This window comes from Lynx rufus, unplaced genomic scaffold, assembly GCF_022079265.1.
Source record: "Lynx rufus isolate CCGP_SWC_20201006 ecotype Redwood Valley unplaced genomic scaffold, mLynRuf1.p SCAF_10, whole genome shotgun sequence".
Taxonomy (NCBI): domain Eukaryota; kingdom Metazoa; phylum Chordata; class Mammalia; order Carnivora; family Felidae; genus Lynx; species Lynx rufus.
The window spans coordinates 76,014,699-76,038,266 of record NW_025814824.1 but is presented as its reverse complement, the minus strand read 5'-3'; the positions used below and the strand labels follow the sequence as shown (position 1 = coordinate 76,038,266).

The 23,568-nt window shown below is 42.1% G+C and overlaps 1 protein-coding gene across 1 annotated transcript in view; it reads right to left on the bottom strand.

Moving 5' to 3' along the window:
• Window positions 1–23,568, bottom strand: part of PAPPA (pappalysin 1) — a 238,700-nt gene that overhangs the window by 147,429 nt on the left and 67,703 nt on the right. The window contains exons 6-7 of the mRNA XM_047099683.1: window positions 17,976–18,097; window positions 9,959–10,457 (exon numbers count right to left, since the gene is read on the bottom strand). Of these exons, the coding sequence (XP_046955639.1) occupies window positions 9,959–10,457; window positions 17,976–18,097 (621 nt within the window). The remainder of the gene's footprint in view (window positions 1–9,958; window positions 10,458–17,975; window positions 18,098–23,568) is intronic.

Here is a 23,568-nt window from a genome sequence, read left to right as displayed (position 1 = left end):
TTCACTAACTCATTGTTTTCCAAAGGGCCTCTTGCCCTACCCCACCCTCTAATAACATACTAAATTAAAATCTATTCTTTTGATTTATATTTCTCTGATAAAGAAGATGTGGAATATATATATCTACATACATACATACAATGGAATATTACTTGGCAAGAATGAACTCTTGCCATTTGCAACAACGTGAATGGAACTAGAATATATTATGCTAAGCAAAATAAGTCAGGCAGAGAAAGACAGACATCATATGATTTCCTTCATATGTGGAATTTATGAAACACAACAGATGAACATAGGAGAAAGGAAGGTAAAATAAGATAAAAACAGAGAGGAAGGCAAACCATAAGAGACTCTTAAATACAGAGAACAAACAGAGGGTTGTTGGAGGGGTGGTGGGTGGGGGAATGAGCTAAATGGGTGATGGGCATTGAGGAGGGCACTTGTTGGGATGAGCACTGGGTGTCATATGTAAGTGATGAATCACTGTTTTCTACTCCTGAAACCAATACTACACTGTATGTTAACTAACTTGAATTTAAATAAATAAAATTTAAAAAACATATTATTTTATTTCCAGAAATAACATTTCCCTCATTCCAAATACTCACACCTGAAACTTGAAAGTAATTGGGTAACTCCTTAAAACCTTTGCATCCAATATATCACCAAATATGGTTGATTCTACCTTTAAAACATACCTCCAATCCATCTACTCTTCTAGGCAAATAATCATAATTTCTGGTTCAGACTTTAGTAATAACTCCTGGATGGACTTTCTCATTTTCCCTTAATTCTTTCTTCATACAGTACCCAGAGGAATTTTATAAAAACACAAATAAATAAATAAATCCAAACAAATAAATCCAAACTCCGTAATGTTTGCCCCTGCTTACCTCTACAGTTATGTTTCTGTATATCCCCCCCCCCTTAATTTAAGGAGGAATTATACTCTCTTATGACCTGTCAAAATAATAATCTTCAGCTTGTAATTATATTTTTACTTGGGCTATTATTTAGCCCAGCCCACATGGAGACTGACCTACAATAGGTACTTATTATGGACTGACTGACTGACGGACAGAAGGACACAAGGAAGGAAAGAAGGACACAGGGAAGGACACAAGGAAGGAAGGAAGGAAGGAAGGAAGGAAGGAAGGAAGGGAGGGAGGAAGGAAGGAAGGAAGGAAGGAAGGAAGGAAGGAAGGAAAGAATTTATTAGTAGAGCCTTCTGTCCATCATTTAACCTCTGTGGATCTTATTTAACATCTGTAGAGAAAACACCATAACAACACACTTTAAAATTCAGTAGTGCATCAGACAGACCCATTGAAATTTAGATAAGTCATGTGTTAGCACCAAACAGGGACCCTTCACACTTTCAAAATCATGAAGGTACTTGGAGACAGTAAGCACTTCTATGGCTGCTGCTGGCCCTGGAGATCTGTTGATTTTGCTAAACCCTTTTGCTTACCTTAATGTTCTCAGAACCCATATTTCATTCTGAGAGGTACTTGGCCTAAGACTGACATGAGGGAGTCATAGGTAGATGATGCCCAACTTCTAGAAATAGAGTACAATTGTGCTGACTATATAATCTGCTAGCCTGGGCTAGGAGCAGAGGTATTTATTCTGGGCTTGATGAAATAGCTCTTACTCCTGATGCTTCTCATCAGTCCTGGCAGGCAGGACATCAGAATGCAGGTAAGACCATGTCAGGTAGGCAGCACAGAGAAGCACCCACTCAGGAAGAGGTCCAACCTGGAGCAGGCATTTCAGCAACATGCTACTGGAAATGCACTTCATCAAGTCTCCTCCTCCTCATCTACTTACATGTTCAAAACACAAAGGAAAATATTTGTTCTCTTTGGTGTATTTATTCTGTTGCTCCTTGGAAACAAGAAAAGCTAGTTCAAATACCTTTTCTCTCCATCCATCAAGATGCCACCTTATGTGCTGCCTGTCACAGCAATGATTATGCTCAGTAATTTGCTGGAATGCCCTGGGATCAGGCAAGGAGATGTAAAACTGGACTCTAGCATCTATTAATGATGAGATCTTACATAAATAAGTGACTTTGTCTCTTTGAGTCTCAGCTTCCTCATCTAAAAATAAGGCATACTGACACCTATACCTCATTGGTAGACTTGTAAAAATATTGAGCATATTTGAACTATTCACCACATGGTAGTTACTGGTATGATGTTAGTGCTACCTGTAGTAGATGCTACCTGCATATGTGATGGTCGTTAACACCATCTAAATTTAGGCTCCGCTGGGGGCAGAGATTGGGTTGGTTTTTCTAGTCTACTGTATCTTCAGAATGTGACATGGTTCCCATCCAGGAAGCATACTAAATCGAAAAATATGTCAACATACAAGTGATTACACTAAGAATCACTAAGAATAACTTCTTCATAAATGCTAGTTCTCTCTTGACTGTTTCATCCTAGATTCTAATAACATTGCTGAATAAGCAGGGGCACTGGCATTAAAATCCCAGTTTAGCAGATGGGAAAACTGAGATATGAACAGATTAACCACCAGACATAAATTAAAGACATTAATAGACAAATCACAGAAGAGAAAGTGTAGATACCCAGTAAATACTTGAAACGAGGCTCCCTCAAGATGCTCAATCGCAAAAACATCAATGAGAAACCACGTTTTCATCCATCAAATGGGCCAAGACAAAAAACTTTCATTTTGTCAAGTAGTAGTGACAGTGTGGGACAGCAGGTCCTGCCACATGCTGCTGTTGGGATGTGAGCTAGTTCACCCTTTCAGAATGCCACAGAATGTACCCATTAAAATGAAAACGACCTACAGCTTATGACCCAGCAATTCCATCTCTCAATATCAACTCTAGAGAAATGTTCACATGTACCTACAAGGAGGTTCCTGTAAGAGTACAATACAGAGTACTGTAAGTGCAGTAAGAGTACCGACTGCAGCATTTGTTTGTAATAGGAAAAATGTGTGAAATAATATAAATGCTCAGCATTAGGGGTATGGTGAAATAACCTGTAGCACACTCCCACTATGGAGTACTGTATAGTACTTAAAAGAAATAAAATAGATTTTAGAACCAAAGTGGATAGATAGCCCAGATTACTACATTCCCCCCCCCCCCCCCGCCCACCAGAAAAGTCCACTTTTGGTCTACGATGAAGTATATAGTATAGCATGTTGGTTAATTAATTCATCCATCCATCCATCCATCCATCCATCCATCCATCCATTCTTTTATCAATGTTTGCTAAGTACCCAACTGGTTTCAAGCATCCATACTAGGACAAACCTCTTAAATGATCAATTCTTTATCATCTTCAGGGTCTTAGCTTAGACATCACCTCTTCTGAGAAACCTTCCTTAACTACCTCAAGCTGGGGTAGATACCCTTCCTGTTTTCCCACAGCCTCCCTAGGCTCTTCACACTAGAGTGCTTTCCATGCTGCAGGAAAAACACCTGAATCATTGCCTGTTCAGCTCCTTCAAACTGTATGCTCATGGGGCACCTGTGTGGCTCAGTCAGCTAAGTGCCTAATTCTTAATTTTGGCTCAGGTCATGATCCCACAGTTTATGAGATTGAGACCCATGTCAGGATCTGCGCTGAGAGTGTAGAGCCTGCTTGGGATTCTCTCTCTCCCTCTCTCTGCCCCTTTCCTGCTCACTCTCTCTCTCTCTCTCTCTCTCTCTCTCTCTCAAAAATTAATAAATAAACATTAAAATAAACAACGTGCTCATGAGGTCAGGAATCAGGGCTCTATTCCTAGTTCTAGCACAGTATATGGCATAGCACAGACACTTAGTAAATACTTGCTAAACAACAAATATTACTGAACATGATTATATTTGATTTGCATGATTTGGTCGATGAATGAATTAACAAATGTACACATACAAGAACAAAGAATGGATGAGTCGGGGACATACAGAAAGAGCCAGGAAAAGAAATGGGACTAAAAAAACAATGAGGTGGTGAGTCAGCTTGAGAGCCATAAAAACAGCATGAGAGAGCCACCTGTGTCTTCAGTTGACCCTGATTTGGTCTAAACTTCCTCAATCCTCTGAGGATTAATATGGCATCACATGTCAATGTTATGGCTAAGATCTTTAGGCAAGAGGCATCTTTCCAGAGGTTCCACTTTGTGTTACTGCTGACTCGTTCTTCACTCATTCATTCAACACCATTCATGAAGCTCTGATGCTGTCACACACTAGCATGTTAAATTTTGTACTTAAGAATCTGAACCAAGTGAGAGAAGAAGGAAAAAAAAAAGAAACAAAGACACAAGCACAGTTAAATATAAGGCAAGCCAAACAGTGATCAAGGACCAAAGATCCTGTTATACAACACCTATGTTCCAAACAGGAGACACTTCTGGTCTCTGTTCAAATATCACCCCATCGGAGGCCTTCCCTTACCACTTCTCTAAAATCACTAAATGCTACCCAACTGCGATATTATGCAATTATTTCTGGTTTGTGTCTCCGAGCTACATCGTAGGAATTAATGAGAAGAAGGATCTTTCCTGCTCTGTTCACCACTACATCCCTAGTGCTTAGAAAATAGATGGATTCATGGTGGAAATCAAAAAATATTTGCTGAGTGAAGGGACTGATAGATAAACTACAGTTTTTGAGTGGATTGATGGGGTTCTGAGCACATAGAGTCCAGAGGAAGAGATGTGGGATCCAATTTGTAAAATTTGGACTCATATTCACAAGAAACTCCACCCAGATCATGTAAATATCTCCTTTCCTTATGTTTGTTTTCCCCAAGAATTATATTGAGAATGACAAGAAGGTGAGGCAAAACAGATATTGTGTTGGCAGGTTAACAGGTCTGAACGAGAGAGAAGAATCAATGGAATAATTAACTGGGATACATACATAAGCCAATTGGGAAAGGTGACTTTTAAGAATATTTCCAGTTGTAAATCAAAAGTCCTAAGCGAGGGGTACAAACATATATGTTCAACCAGAGAATGAATGACTAAGAGCACTTAGCTTTGGAGTTGATAGATTTACATACAACTCCAGGTAGGTGGCTGGATAGCTGTGTAAAGACTGACCTCAGGTCCTCATCCATAATCTGGGATAAGACCACCTACTTTGTGGGGCTGCTGTATAGATTCAATCAAATGAGATTACTTAAGTAACACATTCAGTAAATTCTTGACACATAGTAGGTACTTAGTAAATTACAGCTTCTCCATTTCTCTTCAACCGCCAAACTCTTTCCCATTCTTCATTCAAGAGCCGTTCAAAAATATTCACTATCTCCTTTGTGCCAGGAATCGTTCTAGGCACTTAGAATGCACTAGCAGACACACAGGCAAAAATTCCAGTCCTCAGGAGGTTTATTTTCCTTAATTGCACCTCAATTCTTCCAAGTTTGGGTTAGAAGCCGCTGACTCTTTGTCTCTGTTTCTGCCTTTAGGGCATTATATACTGCAGTGACATTGCTTCCCTAACTCTCTTTCTTTCCACAGTGTGACCACCCTGAGCGCAGATTCCATGCCTGTCCATTCATTGTTTATGGTTTGCTTTATACCTCACTTTCTCTAAGCCAAAAAAAAAAAAAAAAAAAAAAAAGGAAGAGGAAGGAAGGAAGGAAGGAAGGAAGGAAGGAAAGTAAGCAAGTAAGTTAGCTTAGTTTTATTCAGAGTCTTTACTTAGAGAAATCTAAAGACTCCATGGAGACCCAAGGAGCATGGTGGCCAGTGCAGGAGCACTTGGCAGTCAAGTTGAGAAAGAGAAGCTCCCCTGCTCTTTCTTCTCAGATAGGTGTCTAAAGAAATTGGCCATGTGATTTGTGCTTCTGGACTCCAAGAGTGGGTCACAGTAACTGACTGAGGTCAAGTGGCCCGTGAGTTGTAGTCTGCCTTCCACTTGCTGCATCTCAAACTTCAGCCAGCTTGGATGCAGGTCTGAGCTCCAGAATTCTGCCTTTGCATTATTACCTGAGATGGTGTGGTGTTGTGGTTGACAAGGTGTTATGTGGAATTTGAGGTGGGTTTTAAACCTGACTCTGCCATTACCAGCTGTATTACATTGGATAAATCACTTTTCTGAGCTTCAGCTTTTTCTCTGAGCTTTACCTCCTCATACGTATTTGTAAAGCACTTAAAGCAGAGAGAATATCCAGCAAATGGTTGCCATTGTTGTTGTTATTTTTATCATCACCATTATTATTGTCTGCACACTACACATTTCAGTAGGGTATCCTAGGGACTCAGTGAGGACCCCTCTGGGTACTGATTCTCATAGTCTCTGCTAAGTCCCTTTTACTACAAAAAAGTGAATGAATCACCTGTCACCTAAGAACAACGTCTACTCACAGCCAAGAGTTTAATGTGTTGGCCCTTCATTTTACAAAGGGGGAAACTGAAGCCAAGAGACGTGATACAACATGTCTTAATAACATATGGTGAGTTAGTAGCAGAGTCAATGCTGGTCCCCTTTCCCTCCATCAGTGTCAGTTCCCATCCAATAGAGGGGTTTTCATGTAAGGGAGACAGTCCACATTTCTTCTTCATTCTGGCCAAAAGTAATCAGTCTCCTAGAAATGCCCATTGGGTAAGCACAGAAGCCTCTCCCTTCATCAATGTCATACCTTGGGAAACTATCTCTAGTACAGATAACAGAAAGAATAAATATTTTTGCTGAGAGAAAAAAATGAAGACAAAGGTCAAAGGGAATCATGTAATGGGTTGAGTCAGGAAAGAAAAAGAAAGCATTTTTTTCTCTCTCTCCTCTTTTTCTCCAAAACAGTCTTTATATAGAACTTGTATAAGAGCCAATTTATTTGATATGGAAAAAATGTGAAAGCAGCAAAACATACCACACACACACATGCGTACACACACACACACACACACACACACACACACACACACAAAGAGGTATTTGTGTTGGAGTTCAGAACTCGAATTACCAAAAGATAAAGGAGTTGAAATGGTAGGTTGACTTGGAATGATGTTTTACTTGTTTTAGAGTCTCAGAGAACATTCAGGTCAGGAATGTAGTGTAGTCCAGTCTAGGTCTCCAATAAATTCAATGGGACGCAAGAAAGACATAGAGGAAGTCAATGTAGGCCTCAGTCTAGCCATGTGTCTGACACATAGCCTAAGAAAGATTTGCTGGTGAATGAAAGAACAAATGGCACATAAAAGTGTGGGTCCGACTAGTGGTGGTTCTGGAAGTAAAGTGGTACAAGACTGTTCATTTTTTATCATGTAGTTAAGGTCTTCAGCACTGAAGTGTGAGTGTCTATAGGAAAGGCGCCGGGTCATTCCTGACATACCCAGATCCCAGTGAACACTCTGGCTCACAGAATGTTCTCAATACATATTCATAAATTGAGTGAGTATTGGGAACGAAACCTTGGAAATCCCAGAGCCTTATAGATCACTTTGAGCAGTGGCTATTAAACTGTATGTAACCACGGGGCACCTGGGTGGCTCAGTCAGTTAAGCATCTGACTTTGGCTCAGGTCACAATCTCACGGCTCATGAGTTTGAGCCCTACGTCAGGTTCTATGCTGACATCTCAGAGCCTGAAGCCTGCTTCAGATTCTATGTCTCCCTTTCTCTCTGCCCCTCCCCAGCTTGCACCCTGTCTCTCTCTTTCAAAAATAAATTAAAAACATTAAAAAAATAAATAAAATAAAATAAATGTAGCCAGTCTTAGAGTAATTTGGGAAGACCCTGTAGGCAAGTTTCTGATCAAGTTGTCTAGGCTGAGATCTAAGGACTTGTCCTAAGTTCTCAGGTGTTGTTGTTGCTCCTGGTCTGGGGCAGGAGAACCTGTTTTGGTTCTTAAATGTGACTGCACATTATAATCATCTGGTAATATTTTAAAAGACTTGATTGCCAGGCTTTATCCTCCTTACCAATTAAATAAATGCCTGGGGCATTGGTGGAGGGTGGGAGATGGGGGTGGAGAGGGGATGCTGGCGAAACACAAGTGATTTTAAAGTGCCCCAAGTTTCCATAACGTGCACTTGACTTTGAGAACCCCCAGCCTAGTATGTCTTCCTCCTTGTAAATTAAGGCTTCTGAAGCCCCAGAAAGGGTAAGTGATTAGCCTAAGATCCTAGAGCAAATCAATGACTATCTGGGAATGGAACTCAGGGGACTCTCACTTCTTCAGATGGATTTCCACCATTCCACATTTATCAACTCAAGTCAGCTCTCACAGGCACACAACTCCAGGCAAAAAAAAAAAAAAAAAAAAAAAAAAAAGCTGGATTTAAACTGAGGGTGTAAGGCATCTATTCTCTCCATTGTTTTATAAAGAAATTTTAAGTGGATGCATATTTATAGAATTTTACCACTCTAGACAAGCAAGAAGATGAAAGAGACAGAGTTATGGAATATTTTCAAGGCAAGATGATCCTTTAAATTTTAAGTACATTCTCAAACACAAACCAAGTGCTGCCTCTGAGTTCCTGAACAGATGTTCTTTCTTCATCTCTGAGTCAATGAATGGGCAAGGGTCTGCTTGTGATGTGCACGTTAATTGCTGGTATGTAAAAGGGAGTGCTGGAAAAGTATTTGAAAGTGGTTCTGTCTCTTAAAAAGATTAAAAGTTTCCTCCAGAACTTGGTTTCTATTAATGATTGGCTCAGTAAATATTTTCAAGTAGACAGAGCAGAGATTGTGTCTTCTATCGTCTTAGAACCAAAGAAAGTGCCATAAAAAGGCCCATAGAAACCACTGACATGAGCACTGTCATCACACAGAAGAGGGAAGTGAGGCTCAAAGAGACTGACGGGCTAATCTAAAATTAGTAAGTGGACCGGCTGGGGCTAAACCAAGGCATCTGACTTCCGAGCTATTGCTCTTTCCAGTACTCAAAGTGTTCCCTACCAATGTCCTTTGCACTTACAGCAGATATTCAACAAAAGTGTGGTGACTAACTTCGTAGATTTCTCGGTACCCAAGTTAGGTGGTGAAAGCACCCTCATTTGTTGGATTAAAGCAGAAGTTGGAATCACATCTTTAAGCGAACACTGGTCAAAGGCACTGGCTTAGGAATCAGGACAGAACCTGATCTTACCACTTTCTAACTATGTGACCTTGGACAAGTGACTTCACGTCTTGAATCTGTTGCACCCTTCTTTGTAAAACAAGAAGGGTAACTGGGCTGGTTTGTGGAGAGGATGAAATAAATGAGTAGAAGATGCAAAGATCTCAGCCCATTGTCTGGCACACAGGCAAAGCACTAATGAGGCCACTGTAAGGTGGCCTCTCAGAAAACATAAAACCTGATGATGTTGGAGGAAAAGGTAGCTTGAGAAATGAATATTAAGGATGAGCATATCTTGCATAAAAGCCGTGAGCATCCCAAAAGGATCTTGGAGACCTAGAGCTGCAAGGGCTCTTAAGGATCAAATGGGTTTGAACCTCTCTTCCACTTTGGAAAAGGAAACAAAACAAGGACTGTGGCAGGTGATGTTCACCTTCCAAGAACATTCCCATGCAAATACACAGAACCATGCTCAATTCCCAGGCAACCTGCTACTTAGCTTCACGCCCTTCTCATTCACTGAAAAAGCAATCCAAATGCATGAATCTTCAATTAAATATAAAAAGGAAATCCTTAGCAAACTTCCATTCTTCCAATTTCATGAGTAATACCTGACTTACTCATTGCTAATCTTATATAGCCTCCTTCATTTAATTGTTCGGAAAACCAAGAGAGGTCTGGGAATCTTAGAGTTATGTTAGAGCTCTCCCCAAATTCCAGACCTCCTGGTTACTTGTGCTTTGCCATTCTCACCATATCAACTCTGCCTTATTAAGACCGTTCCACACCCACTGCCAGGTTATGAATCCCTAGAAGTGAATCTGTCTGTGATGAATGTTTTTCCAAGACAGGCCTTTCTGACACTCCTTACATTTGCCCACCCACAAGACCACCTCCTTATCCAGAGAGTGCACTTACGTGTCCATGAATCTTCTATTGAGGTGTAGAAGGGAGGCCACATCCACCTGGAGAGGAGGGTCCCGGACCACCTTGTACTGCAGGGGCTTACACTCTAGGCAGAGCGGGCTGTCAGGAATGGAGGTCAACATGGCCGCATCAATCTCCAGGTGCTCATCCAATGTGTAGATCTGGATGCCGTACACCTCCTCACCCACATCCCGGAGTTTGATGGTCAATGGGACATCGCAGAAGACGTTCTGAGGGCCCAGGGAGATGTTCTTCCCACTGACAGTCAATAGTTTGATGTCATTGACAGCCCCACTAGAGTCCCAGTCAGTGGAGACAAAGGTTACCCATATGGTTAAAGACTCAGGGACCAAAGGGTAGCGAAATTCCAGTTCAAGGTAGCAGCCCTGTGGCTCAGGGCAGGCTGGAGGGACTGTGTGTGGGTTGACAGCTGAATTTGGGCTCCAGGTGCGGACACTGGACTTACAGGGCTGTTCAACATCTGGATGACCTATGGAGAAGAGATGAGGGTATGAGTTCCTGAAAGCCCTTCAGTCTGGTCCTTGGAGCTTCCTGTACACAGTAGGAGAGATTGGTCTGACTAGAGCTCAGACAGAGGTGAAAAGAGAGGGAAGATTCTCAGTGTTTTGGTGAATCAGTTGTATGCACAGCATCCAGCCCATCTCCACCCTTGCAATACAGATCTTGGATAAATCACAAAACATTTGCTCACAACTACATTCAGGTAAGTGTCTTACTATTGAGTCAATGCCCAAACTTTCTTTCTTCATTCCCTACTTGCAGGCTTTGCTGCCCCAGATGGAAAGAAGGAAGGGACACACATTTGCTTAACACACATTTGCTAAACATCGCCTGAACTTGCTTATTTCTTGCAAAGACTCATCTCAGAGGTGAGGCAACTAAGGCTCAGAAATGTGGAGTGGACTGATCAAAGTCTCACAGCTTGATGTGAAGGTCAGTCAGCATTGGAACCCAGTTTTGTCTCATCTTGAAGTTCATACTCTTTATTCTCCCTACTGCATGCAGAGGCCACAAAAATAAACTAGAATCCTTATAGTACTGCTTTCAGTACAACCTGCTTCAAATGACAGAAGAACCAGAAACCTCCAGCAAAGAAGAGATGAGTGCAGATAGTTCCTCCCATTGGATTGAGGATTCTGGGAGGGAAACTGTGTAGAACCATGAATGACAGAACTGGAAGGCAGCCCTGGAGCCATCTTATCTCTCCTCCTCCTCTTTACCACATGAGGTCATTCCATACCACTGAGCTTCTCAGAGCTCTGTCCAGTCTGACTCAGGAAAGGGGAGGGTTGGGTGAGGCAGGGGAGGGGGGAGAAGGAAGGAGGGATTCTTCTACTCTTTCCCCAGGGAGACAATGCCTCATCCCCACTGATCTCAGCCTGCAGTGACTTCTGAATTTTTCTCTGATGAGATCATGTAGTCCTAGACCCTCAGAGAGCTCTCCTTTGCACTGCTGAGAAAAGTAATCAGGACTCTGTAATGATCGGTTCTAATTTGTTTAAGGGAATCTAACAAGAGATACAGATCACTGGTGAGGGTAGGACGCAGGATCTCAAGTTGTCCTATTAGCCACATTTTTTTTCCATCTTTTGGTGGCAAGTGGGATGCTGGGTATTTCTAAATCAAAAGGAAAAAGGCAATCTTTGCTGGAAATGGCTTTGTGGTAGTGTTACAGCATCATAGGAATTGCAATGTGAAAACTAGAAAACCATTTTGGGTAGAAAAGCTATTCCAGTGAAGGCTATAAAAATGCCTCCAATCTCCATGCCTCTGCCCAGCCAAGGGAGAAGAGAGAAGACATCAAGTGGAGATGGAGAAGAGAAAAAGAAAAGAAAGTGGGTGGCGGGGGGGGGGGGCGGTTGAGAAGAATTCAAAAGACTTTTTAGATATAACACATCAGAGCAGGAATAAATGGATATAACTACTCCACCATTCCTAGGCAAGGTTCATCCATTTCAGCAAATGCTGGCTAAAAGTGACCAGTGATTTAAGTCAAAGGCACAAATAAGACTCCCTAGCGAGGCTGAAGCTTTTCTTCGTGTCGACTCTCCAACCCGATGGAGTCCCTGATTGTCTTAGCTTTATGAGTTGTTGGCACATACATTATCATTTATTCACTGAGCTTTCCTGAGGGCAACATTTTAATGTATATGTAGCACATTCCCTAGCCATTAATGTATTCATCTGTTTGTCACCAAGATCCTGTAAGACAGTTATCATTTTTGTCTCTCATATCTCTGTTTCACTCAATGACAGGTAGCCTTTATTTAATATAGTACCTGGTCCATAGACAGTGATGATAGTGGATATTCAATAAATATTTGTTAAATGAAGAATCTTCTATCTTGCTAATATGGAGTTAAAAAAGCAGCGAGCACTTTGTGGAATGCAGAAGCCCATTGCGTTATGGTGAGTGCCAGGTGAACATTCCATCTCCTCCTCGCACTTTCTCTTGGAACTGGAAAAGGATGCAACAATCTTTCTCCTTCCTTGGAGAAAATGGCTATCAGTGATGGGAGCCACAACAGAGCAAAGATGACAAATGTGTCTGTCCCCTGCCTTCTCCCTGATTTCTTGTTAATCAACAGAGGGACCAAATGCTTTTCAAAGGACAGTAAGGTGAGCCTGGACCTTACAGTCAAGTAGGTAAAGAGGAATGGAGATCTTAGCAAAGCTTGTGCTTGTACTGTCATCAGAGACAAACTTTTACATGTCAAAAAGAGCCTCAGGGTTATAGAGTCCAGCCATCACCAATGCAGCAACCCCTTGAACCATGCCAGGCTCCACGAACTGACCATCCTGAGTTCGGTGCCACGCCAAACATGTTACATGCCTCATTTTTGCAATAAGTCTATGGCACAGGTCTTAAGAAATTCATTTTCCAGAAGAGGGAACTGAGACTCAGATGGTTAAGTCACTCCCTGATGGGGAGCAGAATATTATGTGATACTGTTCATCCAGGCAGCATGCCAAACTTTGACGCAATGGAAGCTGGGCTGAACTATAAGCTCATTGTGTCCCCTACTCTGATGATACCTACCTCACAGGGGTGCTATAAAACTCAAAATGGGATGGTATACTTACTAGATGTCACAAATAGATTAGCTCTGTTATGAAACATAAGGAGGAAGGAACGGGGAAAAGCTTGGGACGAAGAGGTAGTCTAAGCAAAGAGAACAGCTGAGAGTGAACAGGAACAAAGATGACTATGGTTGTGAGTGCAAGGGAGAGTAGCAAGGGGTGAGGCCAGCAAGCTAAACATAACCCAGATTCTGGAGAGTCTTGTATGGCACTTTAAGGAAACTGCACTTTATACTGAGAAGGAAGGAGGGGCTAGTGAAAAATTTTAAGCAAACAAGTGAAAATTATCTTTTAGCAAAACCACTTTTTAGAGTCACAGATACTATCTATCCATCTATGTATTTGTCCATCTATCTGTCTGCCTGTCCATCCATCCTCCATCCATCCATCCATCCATCCATCCATCCATCCATCCGTCTGTCCAAAGAATAATTACTGACTGCCTGGTCTGTGCCCAGTGCTAGGCTAGTCCCTGGGAAAACAGGTTTCTATACACATGGCCTCTGCCCCCATGGAGCTTCTAGTCTAGTGAAACCAGGTGAGAAATGATTGTACTAACACAGACAATCACACCTGTGGCTTGGACAAGGGACCCTAAAAAGAGATGAGGACCAACCCAAAGTGCCTAAGAGGGAAAAAAATGAACAAGGCTAGAAAGTTGACTGGGAGTGACTGTGAGGCAGGGAAAAGGGCAGAGAAAAGGGGGAAGGGAGGAGAAGGGAAGGAAGGAAGGAGGAAAAAAGTAAGAAGGAAGGGGGAAGAAAGAAAAGCATGAAAGTACTATTACTTCATTATTAATACCTATCCTTTTGTATATACGGTGATTACATGGAAAGGTACATGTTGATACAAGCTGTGCACTAGAAATGAGGCTACATATGTGTGAAATTTATTTATATATACTTATGCTGATTTAAATGTACATTTATGAAGATCCATACAGACATCTATTATATATCTTTGTGTATAAACCCTGCAGCTGTTGACACAAATATAGTTATAAAAACTTAGTGCCAAGTTTTTCCAGATGAATACTTCAGCACACCTGAAATATTATGGGCAGAAAAATGGGGGAAAGGACTCACACAGATAAGAAAAAATGAAAACAGCTAGTGCCATGTGTCACTCTCACGGAAAACCCAACATTTGCGAGGTGTTACATGCTTGGACATGTGATCTTACCAGAGATGTGAGTTGATGAGGCCTAACTATCTCAGTCCTGGGTGACAAGTGTCCATGGTATTAAACCCCTCAAGAAACACTCAACTCTGAAATACAGTTTTTGCTCAAGATATAGGAAAACAGGTTTCTTCTGAGTCCAATCACCTTCTGTGGCCAAAGGCAAGAATTTCTGTGACTGTATTTACCTGAAGTTCATGGAACAGAGTTAATGGAACACCACAGATGTGCAATAAATAATTGTTAAATGATAAATATTCTATCTTATTAATGTGGAGTTAAAATAAAGAAGTTACAGCTCTGTGGAATATTAGAGCTAGAGAGAACGTTTATTCTGTGCATGAGATGCTATCTTCACAGAAGCTAAGTGACTCATTCAAGGGCACAGAGCACATTAATGTTGGGGCTCAGACCAAGGTCCAGTCCTCTTTATCCCCCCACCCCAAAGATCTGTCTGGCATTGCTCATGGATTTGAGAGTTTTATGTTAGTTTGGGAAGTCTAAAAACTTAAACATGCAAAGATAAATAGGATGAAAATGAGTTGAGAAATAAATTGCAGAGTTTGGCTCATGGAAAAGTTTATTTCTTCAAGGATATTAAAAGGGTCTGAGCCAAAAGGATCACACAGCCTGTAATAGGATGCTCTAAAAAAAGAACAGTGTCTTTTCCTGGCCTGCATGCACTAAATTTACATATTCTGAAGGAAAACCCAAGGCTGCTGGGTTTCCTTGCATGCCTGAGTCAGCTCAGGGAACGAGGGGGCTCAGCACTTCCAGTTGAACTCTGCTCTACATATCGTGCTTTAAGAAGGTCAACAGCAAACCAGGAACAGACTTAACCAATTGACAGTTGGGTTGGATGGAGGTGTGGGGAGATGTCTGAAAATTATTTCATTCATGCAACTGGTAGAACAAACCAAGATGTTTTAGCCAGAGAAGTCTCAGTGGAGAGTCTTGCTGATTATACCTCCTAAATATCTCTCAATTCCATTGACTTCTCTCCATTTCTCACTGCCACGGACCACACCCTGGCCACCACCATCCCTATTCCAAATTCCTGCAACAGCCACTGCTCCCTTTCCCCCAGCACCCTCCTCAGGCTCTTCACCACAGAGCAACCCATGCAATCTTGACAACATGTACATCTCACCATGCAACAGACTCCTGCCAAGGCACATGGTGCCTCCTTGCTGCCCTCAGTAAAAACCCATCGTTATCCAGTCATTATAGAACACTCAGTCCAACCTTCCCCGACTCCACACCTTACTCTTCATGCTCCAAACCCTCTTAATCTCTCAGAGCATTACTCAAGACCTTCTGTTTATGAGGGTTACATCTACTAGTAGTTGCCATACTATCAATGAAAACTGAGAAACTTTAGAACACAAGAACACATACGCATGTGCTCTATTAGCTATTGGAGCAGTGATAACATCACATTCCATGCAGGACGGGAAAGCTCCATTCTCACGAGAGACTGGGAGTGGAAATGGTAATCAGTATCATAGCATCATTATGAAAATAATTTTGGTCTTTGAGGATACCCTATAAAGTCTCTAGGAATGCCATAATCCTCCAGATCAGACTCAAAAAACCACTGTTCTAAACATACCCAGTTTCTTTCATGTTGTCAGATGTGCCTTGCTCACTGGTGTGGTGACATTTCCTGGGTGGCCTTAGTCTCAGTTCCACATGAGGCCAGCTTCTCACTGCTCCCCCCAGCACTCTGTGCTTCGATCAGCATGGGCCTCACTGCACCGGATGGTTACCATCCAGCACCCCTGTTAGATGGCCAGCTCCGCCTTGCCCCATGCACCAAGCACAGTGCCAGGCACACAGTTCCTACAGTGGTCACAGGTGAGACTTGTTCATTCTGTGCGCACACAATGTGTTGTCAGCTGGAAGAGACATGCATTTTCTTCCAGGAAAACCCAAAGTGGGTTCTGCTGGCATGGAAAAGTCACGACTGTGGATTTCAGGAAGAACTTTCTAACGAATGGAAGGCCAAGGAATGTATGAGCTGGTGCTAGGAGAGCCTCAGTAAGGGAGGGCAGGAGGGGGATTCCTGCACTGGGTGGGAACTGGGGCTGGATGACCTAGCCACCCCTTCCAAGTCTGACAGCCCGTGATTCTGTGAGGCTGAACTGAGGGCTTCTCCCAGACATCCCTCTTGCTTTACATTCCAGATGGATTTGTTTAGAGTTCCCAAGTTCAGCTCTCATTTTTATTTTAAGCTACTTTAGAAGATAACAAAGTACAGTGCTGTCATTTTTCTCCTTCACTTTCCTCTCTGATCCCTCTCCCTTGCTTTATTCTCTGGCTTTTTCTTTCCAACCTCCTTTCTAAAAATATAAAGGAAAAGAGGGGAGTTCTCACTGAACCTCAGTGAGGAATCAGATTCTGCTCCCTCTGATGGACTGTGGTCCCCACCCAGGGACCATGGACATGAGCTGCCCTGCACAGAAGCAAGAGGGACCGGGCGGTCGGGGCGGGGGGAAGGGGGGCGGTGCGGAGTTCTAAGCGGAAGTCTCTGAGGGTAAGGGAGAACATGGGGTCTCTGCCAGCCTGGCTTCAGACACTAGATCTGAGCCCTAAAGAAGGGGACATTGCAAAAGGAAACTGAGTAGGCAACTTTCCATGAGATTCTGTTAAGTTCCAAGTGGCTGCTGCAAAGCCAAGTGACCATGGAACAAAGAATTAGGTAAAAGGCACTCTCTTAATTTCTGTAGAAAACCCAGTAGATCTGGCAGTGTGCAGGACTAGAAGACAGCACAGAGACTGTTAGCCCTAGGGAGGTCTGGGAGACCCCCAGACGGGGAGGGTCTGGTCATGGGGAGAGCCCACAGCAGTGGCAATCACGAGGTGCTTCCCTCAAGTGTCTTGCTGATAAATGGATCCCAAAAAGGAGGGTACATGGCAGAAAACATTGAGAGGGATAGCTGTGGTGTATATGTGGATGCCCTGGGGATTCTCAGTAACAACCAAAGAAGATAAAGACTACTGAAACCTTGACCAACCCCCGCCCCCCCCCCCACCCAGGTATGTGTGCTGATTCTAAGGTGATCTTGAACCAACAGGCTGTCGGGGTCAGGAGGCGTGTATAAACACACATACAAGCTGTGTCTTTATCAGGTGTGTGGCCTCAGGCACTTGTTCAATATCTCAGCACCTTGGTTTCCTTAAATTTAAAGTGGGATGTCATACCTAACACAGTGAAGAGTTCAAAGACTATGTGTTGAATCGACGCATGACTATTGGCCTTGATCTTGGCCGAAGGGTGCAAACTTCTAGTTGTACGATGGATAAATTCTGGAGTTTTAATATACAACATGGGGACTCTAGTTAATAATACTGTATCATACACTTGAAAATTGCCTAGAGAGTAGATCTTATATGTTCTCACCACAAAAAACAAAAAAGTATGAGATGATGGATGTGTAAACTAACCTTATTGTGGTAATTACTTCACAATGATACATGTATCAAATCATCAGTTTGTACAATGTGATGTTAGATGTCAATAATGTCTCAAAAACACTTGGGGGAAAAGACAAAAATAAAATTTTAAAAAATAATAAAAGAATAAAATTATAAAAATAAATAACTAAATAATAAAATAAAATATAAAAACTTGGCCTTGAAGAGTCCATAAAGATCAAATGAGATAGTATGTAAAGAGTTGTTCTTTGTACCCCTAACCTGTAAATGAGCTTCCAGGTGGCCTTACCTTCTGCTTCCCGAGGACTCCAGTGTCCTGATGGGCCACAGGGCATCGGGGAGGAGGCATTAATGGCATACTGCACCAGGATTCTCCCTTCCAGACAAAGTTCACATGCTGATCCCAATTCTCTAGGAGGCCAAGGAAAGAAGGGAAATGCACTGACTTAGGAACGGTTGAATGAGCTCCTGATCCAGGGCAGAAGACACAACAATTCCACATTACCCTATCCTCCTTATCCTCGCCAAAGATTCCAGAATATGAGCATAAGTGAAATTCCTCCCCAGTGTTCAGCAGAGATCTTTAGGCCTATGTGGTTTCTGTCATAACGATAGATACACTTCTTTAATTTCAAGCAGTACAGAATCAACAGGCCAACTACTTACTACCTGTACTAATCTTAGTTTCATCAGACATTTAAGGCTCCACTGAGGACTTGATGTGTGCTTGTGAAAAAATCTTTAGTCCCATTTAACCTCAAATTTTATTCTTTTAACAGTGCTTATCAGGTACCTCCCATGTGCCAGACACCATCCTGGGTCCTAGGTATGAAATAGAAAGAAGGCATGATCTAGTTCCTTCATTCAAAAATGAGTTGGGTGAACCAGATGGTGCCTATAGAACCTTCCAGCCCTGACACTGTGTGGATGGATGAATCACCTTTAACAGTGAAAAGCAGTTTCTTTACCATGGTATCAAATTCCTTGTAGCAGCTTTCCAAGGGGCAAGCCAATCCCTTGAAGGGAACAGCCCTAGAACTGGAATATTACAGTGGCTTCCGCTACCATCTAGTGTCTCATGTATCTGGATTCAATCTCCCCTTAGCCACAATAGCCTCTGAGATCTTGCTTGTTCTCCAGACTTGGCATCTGTTTAGGAGGCAGCTGCCAGGAGGGGAGAGGGATCAGCCCATTATTTCTCAAAATGCAATGGTCCTGCCAATACCTCTTTCATCATTCCTAGAAGAATCTTTATCCCTTGACTACCTGAAAGATACAGTGGAGGAGCCTTAGGGCTTTCCCTTCACAGAGAAGCTCTATAGCCCTTGGGATCACATGGTAAGAAAGAGTATACTTGTAAGCATCTGTCTACTGGTGTTCCCCATTCCTCTTCCACACAGCTACCAGAGAACTCATCCCCAAACCTATATCTTAACAGATCATTCTCCTGCTTATCTGCTTATATGGTGGTCAACATATGTGGATGGGTGGATGGGTGAATGGGTGGGTGGGTGGATACTAGCTGGATGCATTGGTGAGTGGATGGGTGGGTGGGTGGATGGATGTATGGATGGGTGGTGGATAGGTGGGTGGTGGATGGGTGGATAGATGGGCAGGTGGATAGATGAATGGATGAACACCAGTAACTCAGACATGTTGCTAAGACTCATGACTAACCTAGTCTAGACCCTCAAATTGCAGAATTTGCATCCTCAGCTTTATCACTGTAAATATAAAACCACACATAGGTAGAAATTTTGCAAGCACATTGATATCCAGTGGTAGGAGAATGATGAAATAGCCTAAGGTTTAACATGGTCAATAAAATGGTAAGAAGTCATTACAAAAATGTTCCCTGAAATGTCATGGAATGCTATAATGTTAAGTGAAAAAGTTGTATTCAAAACTGAATTTATAGCAGCATCTCAGTACTGTTCAAATAACTTCAATATTACAAAATATTGGCAGCAATGTCTGGGTGGTGGAACAAGTATAGGATGATCCCCATTTTTATTCCTTCTGGTTTTCTGAATTTTCTATATATTTTGAATATCTAGGAGTTACTCCTGGACTAGCAATCACAATAATTATACAAATATACTTGTAGACAGGGAATGAGGAGTGGAGAGAGAGTTCCTTACTCTGGAAGGCTGAGTTCCATTACAATGACCACAAACCATGCATAGCAGCTCAGAGTCACATGACTGGCTCTATGATGACAATGAGATTATAAAGGTTCTGGGATGGAATTAGGAACCATACTGACCTTAATGGACATGGAAACTTTCTTTCTATTTCTTTATATGTCATGCTTCAGATGACACTCATAGAGTGAGTGCCCTGTACTTCACAGAGTTCTTGACACATCCTCGGTTTCCAATAAATATTTTGATGAGTGACTAAACCATCATCCACCTGACAGTAAATGTGCCTTGTTTGCACAGAGCCCTACAAAGTACCTTTCATCATATTCAATCATTGGTTCATGTATTCACTCATTTTTTCATCTGTTCATTCAATGGGTAGTCATTGAACAGCCTCTAGCTGTTAGCACTGTACAAGTACCAGACATTGACCATCGAAGGGTGAGGAAATTAGATGTGCTACCTATACCTCATAGAGCTTGCAGCCTGGTGGATAGTCCATAAACAAGTAGACAGATATAAAATAACAGGCTCATTAAGTTCTAGAAGCAAAGGAAATGTATGACGTATGCAAGAATACCAGTGGGAGAGGTGTACTGGGCTAATTAAAATTGGAACAGTCATGAAAGGCCTTAGTGAGGGAATGCCATCTATGGTGAGAGCTGAAGGATGACATAAAGAGTGGATATAAAGTATTCCAGGGGCAGTCGCAGGAACATAAAGGACCTAAGCAGGAAAAAAAGGGCTTGGTGTATAGGGATCCCAAAGGAAGTGTGAGTGACAGGAGTCACGAATGAAGGAAAGAGTGGTAAGAGAGGCAGTTGGACAAATAGGCAAGGATTAGATCATGGGAAGTCCTGTAGACCACATGGTGATCATACATAAAAGAAATGGGAAGCCACTAGAGGGTTGTAAGCCACTGGAGCCACTCCAAGTCATGGAGCAACATGATATAATTTACATTTTAAAAAGATTGCTGTGAATGCTAAATGAAACATGGATTGAGGAAAGAAGGACAAAAGTAAAGGCTAAGTCAGCAACTAAAAAGCAATGGTGTGATTCTGGGCAGTGGGTCATGTTCCCATTTTACAGATTAGGAAATAGAAGATCATGAGTACAATGTACTCATGCCAAGGTTATAGCTTGTAAAGGCTTTACCAAAATCAGGAAGTATCTATACATCCAGGGAGTATATAGTATTTTTTTTTTTACCTCTGGCATTTATTTGATTTTTATTTGCACCTGTATCTACACACACACACACACACACACACACACACACACACTCTGAAATCGCAGACGTACAGGATGTTAACACTGGAAGAGATCATCTTTCTCACCTAGGTTCCATGAGAATCAAAGCTTAATGCTCAAGTCTGTGCTAATATGGCAGCCAGCAGTCACATGTGGGTCTTTGAATGTAAGTTAATTAACATTAAATAAATTTAATAAATTATAAATTAAATAAATTTAAATAAATTCAGTTCCACACTTGTCACATTTCAAGTGCTTCATAGCCAGTTGGCTAATGGCTACCATATTGGATGGTACAGATAGAGAATATTTCCATTACTGCACAAGTACCATTGAACAGTGCTTCTTTAAGATGTTCACTGTGTATGATGAGTTTACTTCTCTCCTATGCATCTAGAATGGTACTCATTATGTACCATTCTAAGGAGAATTGAGAAAATAGTTACTCAAGTCATTTTCTGTGTTCTGAGATTTGCAATAGGAACCTTGGTTGCAAAAGGCTAGATGCCCTTTGGCTTACAGATCAGAAGACTGAGGCTGAAGAGGAAGAGGAAATGAATGAGATTGCAAAGACTTGAGACCCAGGTCTCTTGCTTCTCAGTCCAGAATTCTTTCTAATACCCCACCACCAATTGTTCAGATAACTGAAACCATTCCATCAACACATGTTTGCAAGACAGATAAAAATAAAGGAGTTAGAAAAGCCAGGGGTGGCCTTGAATTATTTATTCAGTTGCCCATGTGTGAGGACACAGGCTGTGGGAGGATCTGAATATGTTTTTTTAAGGAAAACCCTTGTATTCTCTTAGACCACAGATGTGAGGAACAGCAGGAGGACGTAGGGATGGCCAGGGGCGAGAGGTTGGCATTGATGGATGTAGTGGAAAACACCAGAGATTTTGCAGGGAAAGAGAATTTTCAAGTAGCTAAACAGCTCTGGGAAACTTCGTATGAGATGGGAGCTAATATTTCTTGAACGTAGAGGGTGTGCTAGGCATACCACAGATGTCACATGTTTGTTGAATTCCCCACAAAATCCAGCTGAAGTGGGCACAATTATGGAAGAAGATTCAGAGGGTCAGAGAGAATAAGGTGAGATGGCTTGCCAAAGGCCCCATAGACCAAGAGTGGTGGAGCGGGGAGCGGAGTGCAGACAATTTGTCAGTAGAGCTTGTATGCTCTGCACCAGGCCAATGCACATGAGTGCAAACTGAGTGTATGCGGGAGTGATAGCTCCATTTCTTTATAACAATTTATTGAACTGGTGGACCAACTTCCTTTAGTCATAGCCTATCGTCTACGTAGCTGTTAACCCTAATTAGACATGTTTCTAAAATGTCAGTTTTAATTTAACATATGATAACTCCGTTATGAAATCTTAGACTGAACAGAATAGCTATTGTACGAGCCTCAAGTACCAACTGACTATAGGTTATTAAAAACATATTGATTGGAGCTGAGGGTACCATGTAATAGAGACCTATCTCATTACACAACAATTAACCCTCCAATAGGTTTCCAACAATCAGATGGTATTTATTTAATGGACAATAACTGCTTTATGAAATATAAATTAAATACATACACAGGAAGCTTCATTTACAAAACTTCCATTTTTAAGTGGAATTGAGGCCAAGGCTTGACCAAAAGTCTGATACTTCTCATCGCCACAGAAAAAATAAATAAATCTACAGGCTGCTGGAGAGCCTGCTCTGAAGTGTCACATGAGGTTTCCCAAACCCAGCTCTGAGCTCCCAGTGAGGGCGGCTGGGGGCAGGGGAAGGGGGTTTTTATAGAGGGCCCAGGGATTACATTTCCTTCCCCTATGAACACGTGCACCCAGCTGCCAGACAAAGGTTCTAGATTCAGGGACTGATGGTACTGTAGAAAATTAGAGATCCCATTTTTTTTAAGAAGGCTCCACGCCTGGTGAGAAGCCCAATGCAGGGCTTGAACTCACGACCCTGAGATCAAGACCTGGGTTGAGATCAAGAATTGGACACTCAACCAACTGAGCCACCCAGGTGCCCCAGAGCCCCAATTTAATGTGGCACCATGAACTAATATGTATTTACACACACACACACACACACACACACACACACACACACACACACACGAGAGCTCCTTACCACCTTCTGTGGCTCTTTTGAGGGTAGGGGTAACACCCCCTTCATAATTCAAATTTTAGACGGACTTAATGAAAACACACAGGGGCCAGAGACAAGACGCTGCAAAATGTGAGTCAGAGCCCAGCTCCCACCAACTTCTACGGGCTCTTGGTCAAATCTCTCAGCCTCTTTCAGCTCCAATTCCTGCCTTACCCTGCAAATGAGGAAAATGATTCCCCCTTCAGAGTTACTAGAAAGAGTAAATGAGACTCCGCAAACAAAGCTTTTAATGCAGAATCTTTCCCAGAGTAAGCACTTAATGAATGGCAACAGCCACAACCTCAGAGAATTATTTGTTAATCATTAGCTGGCT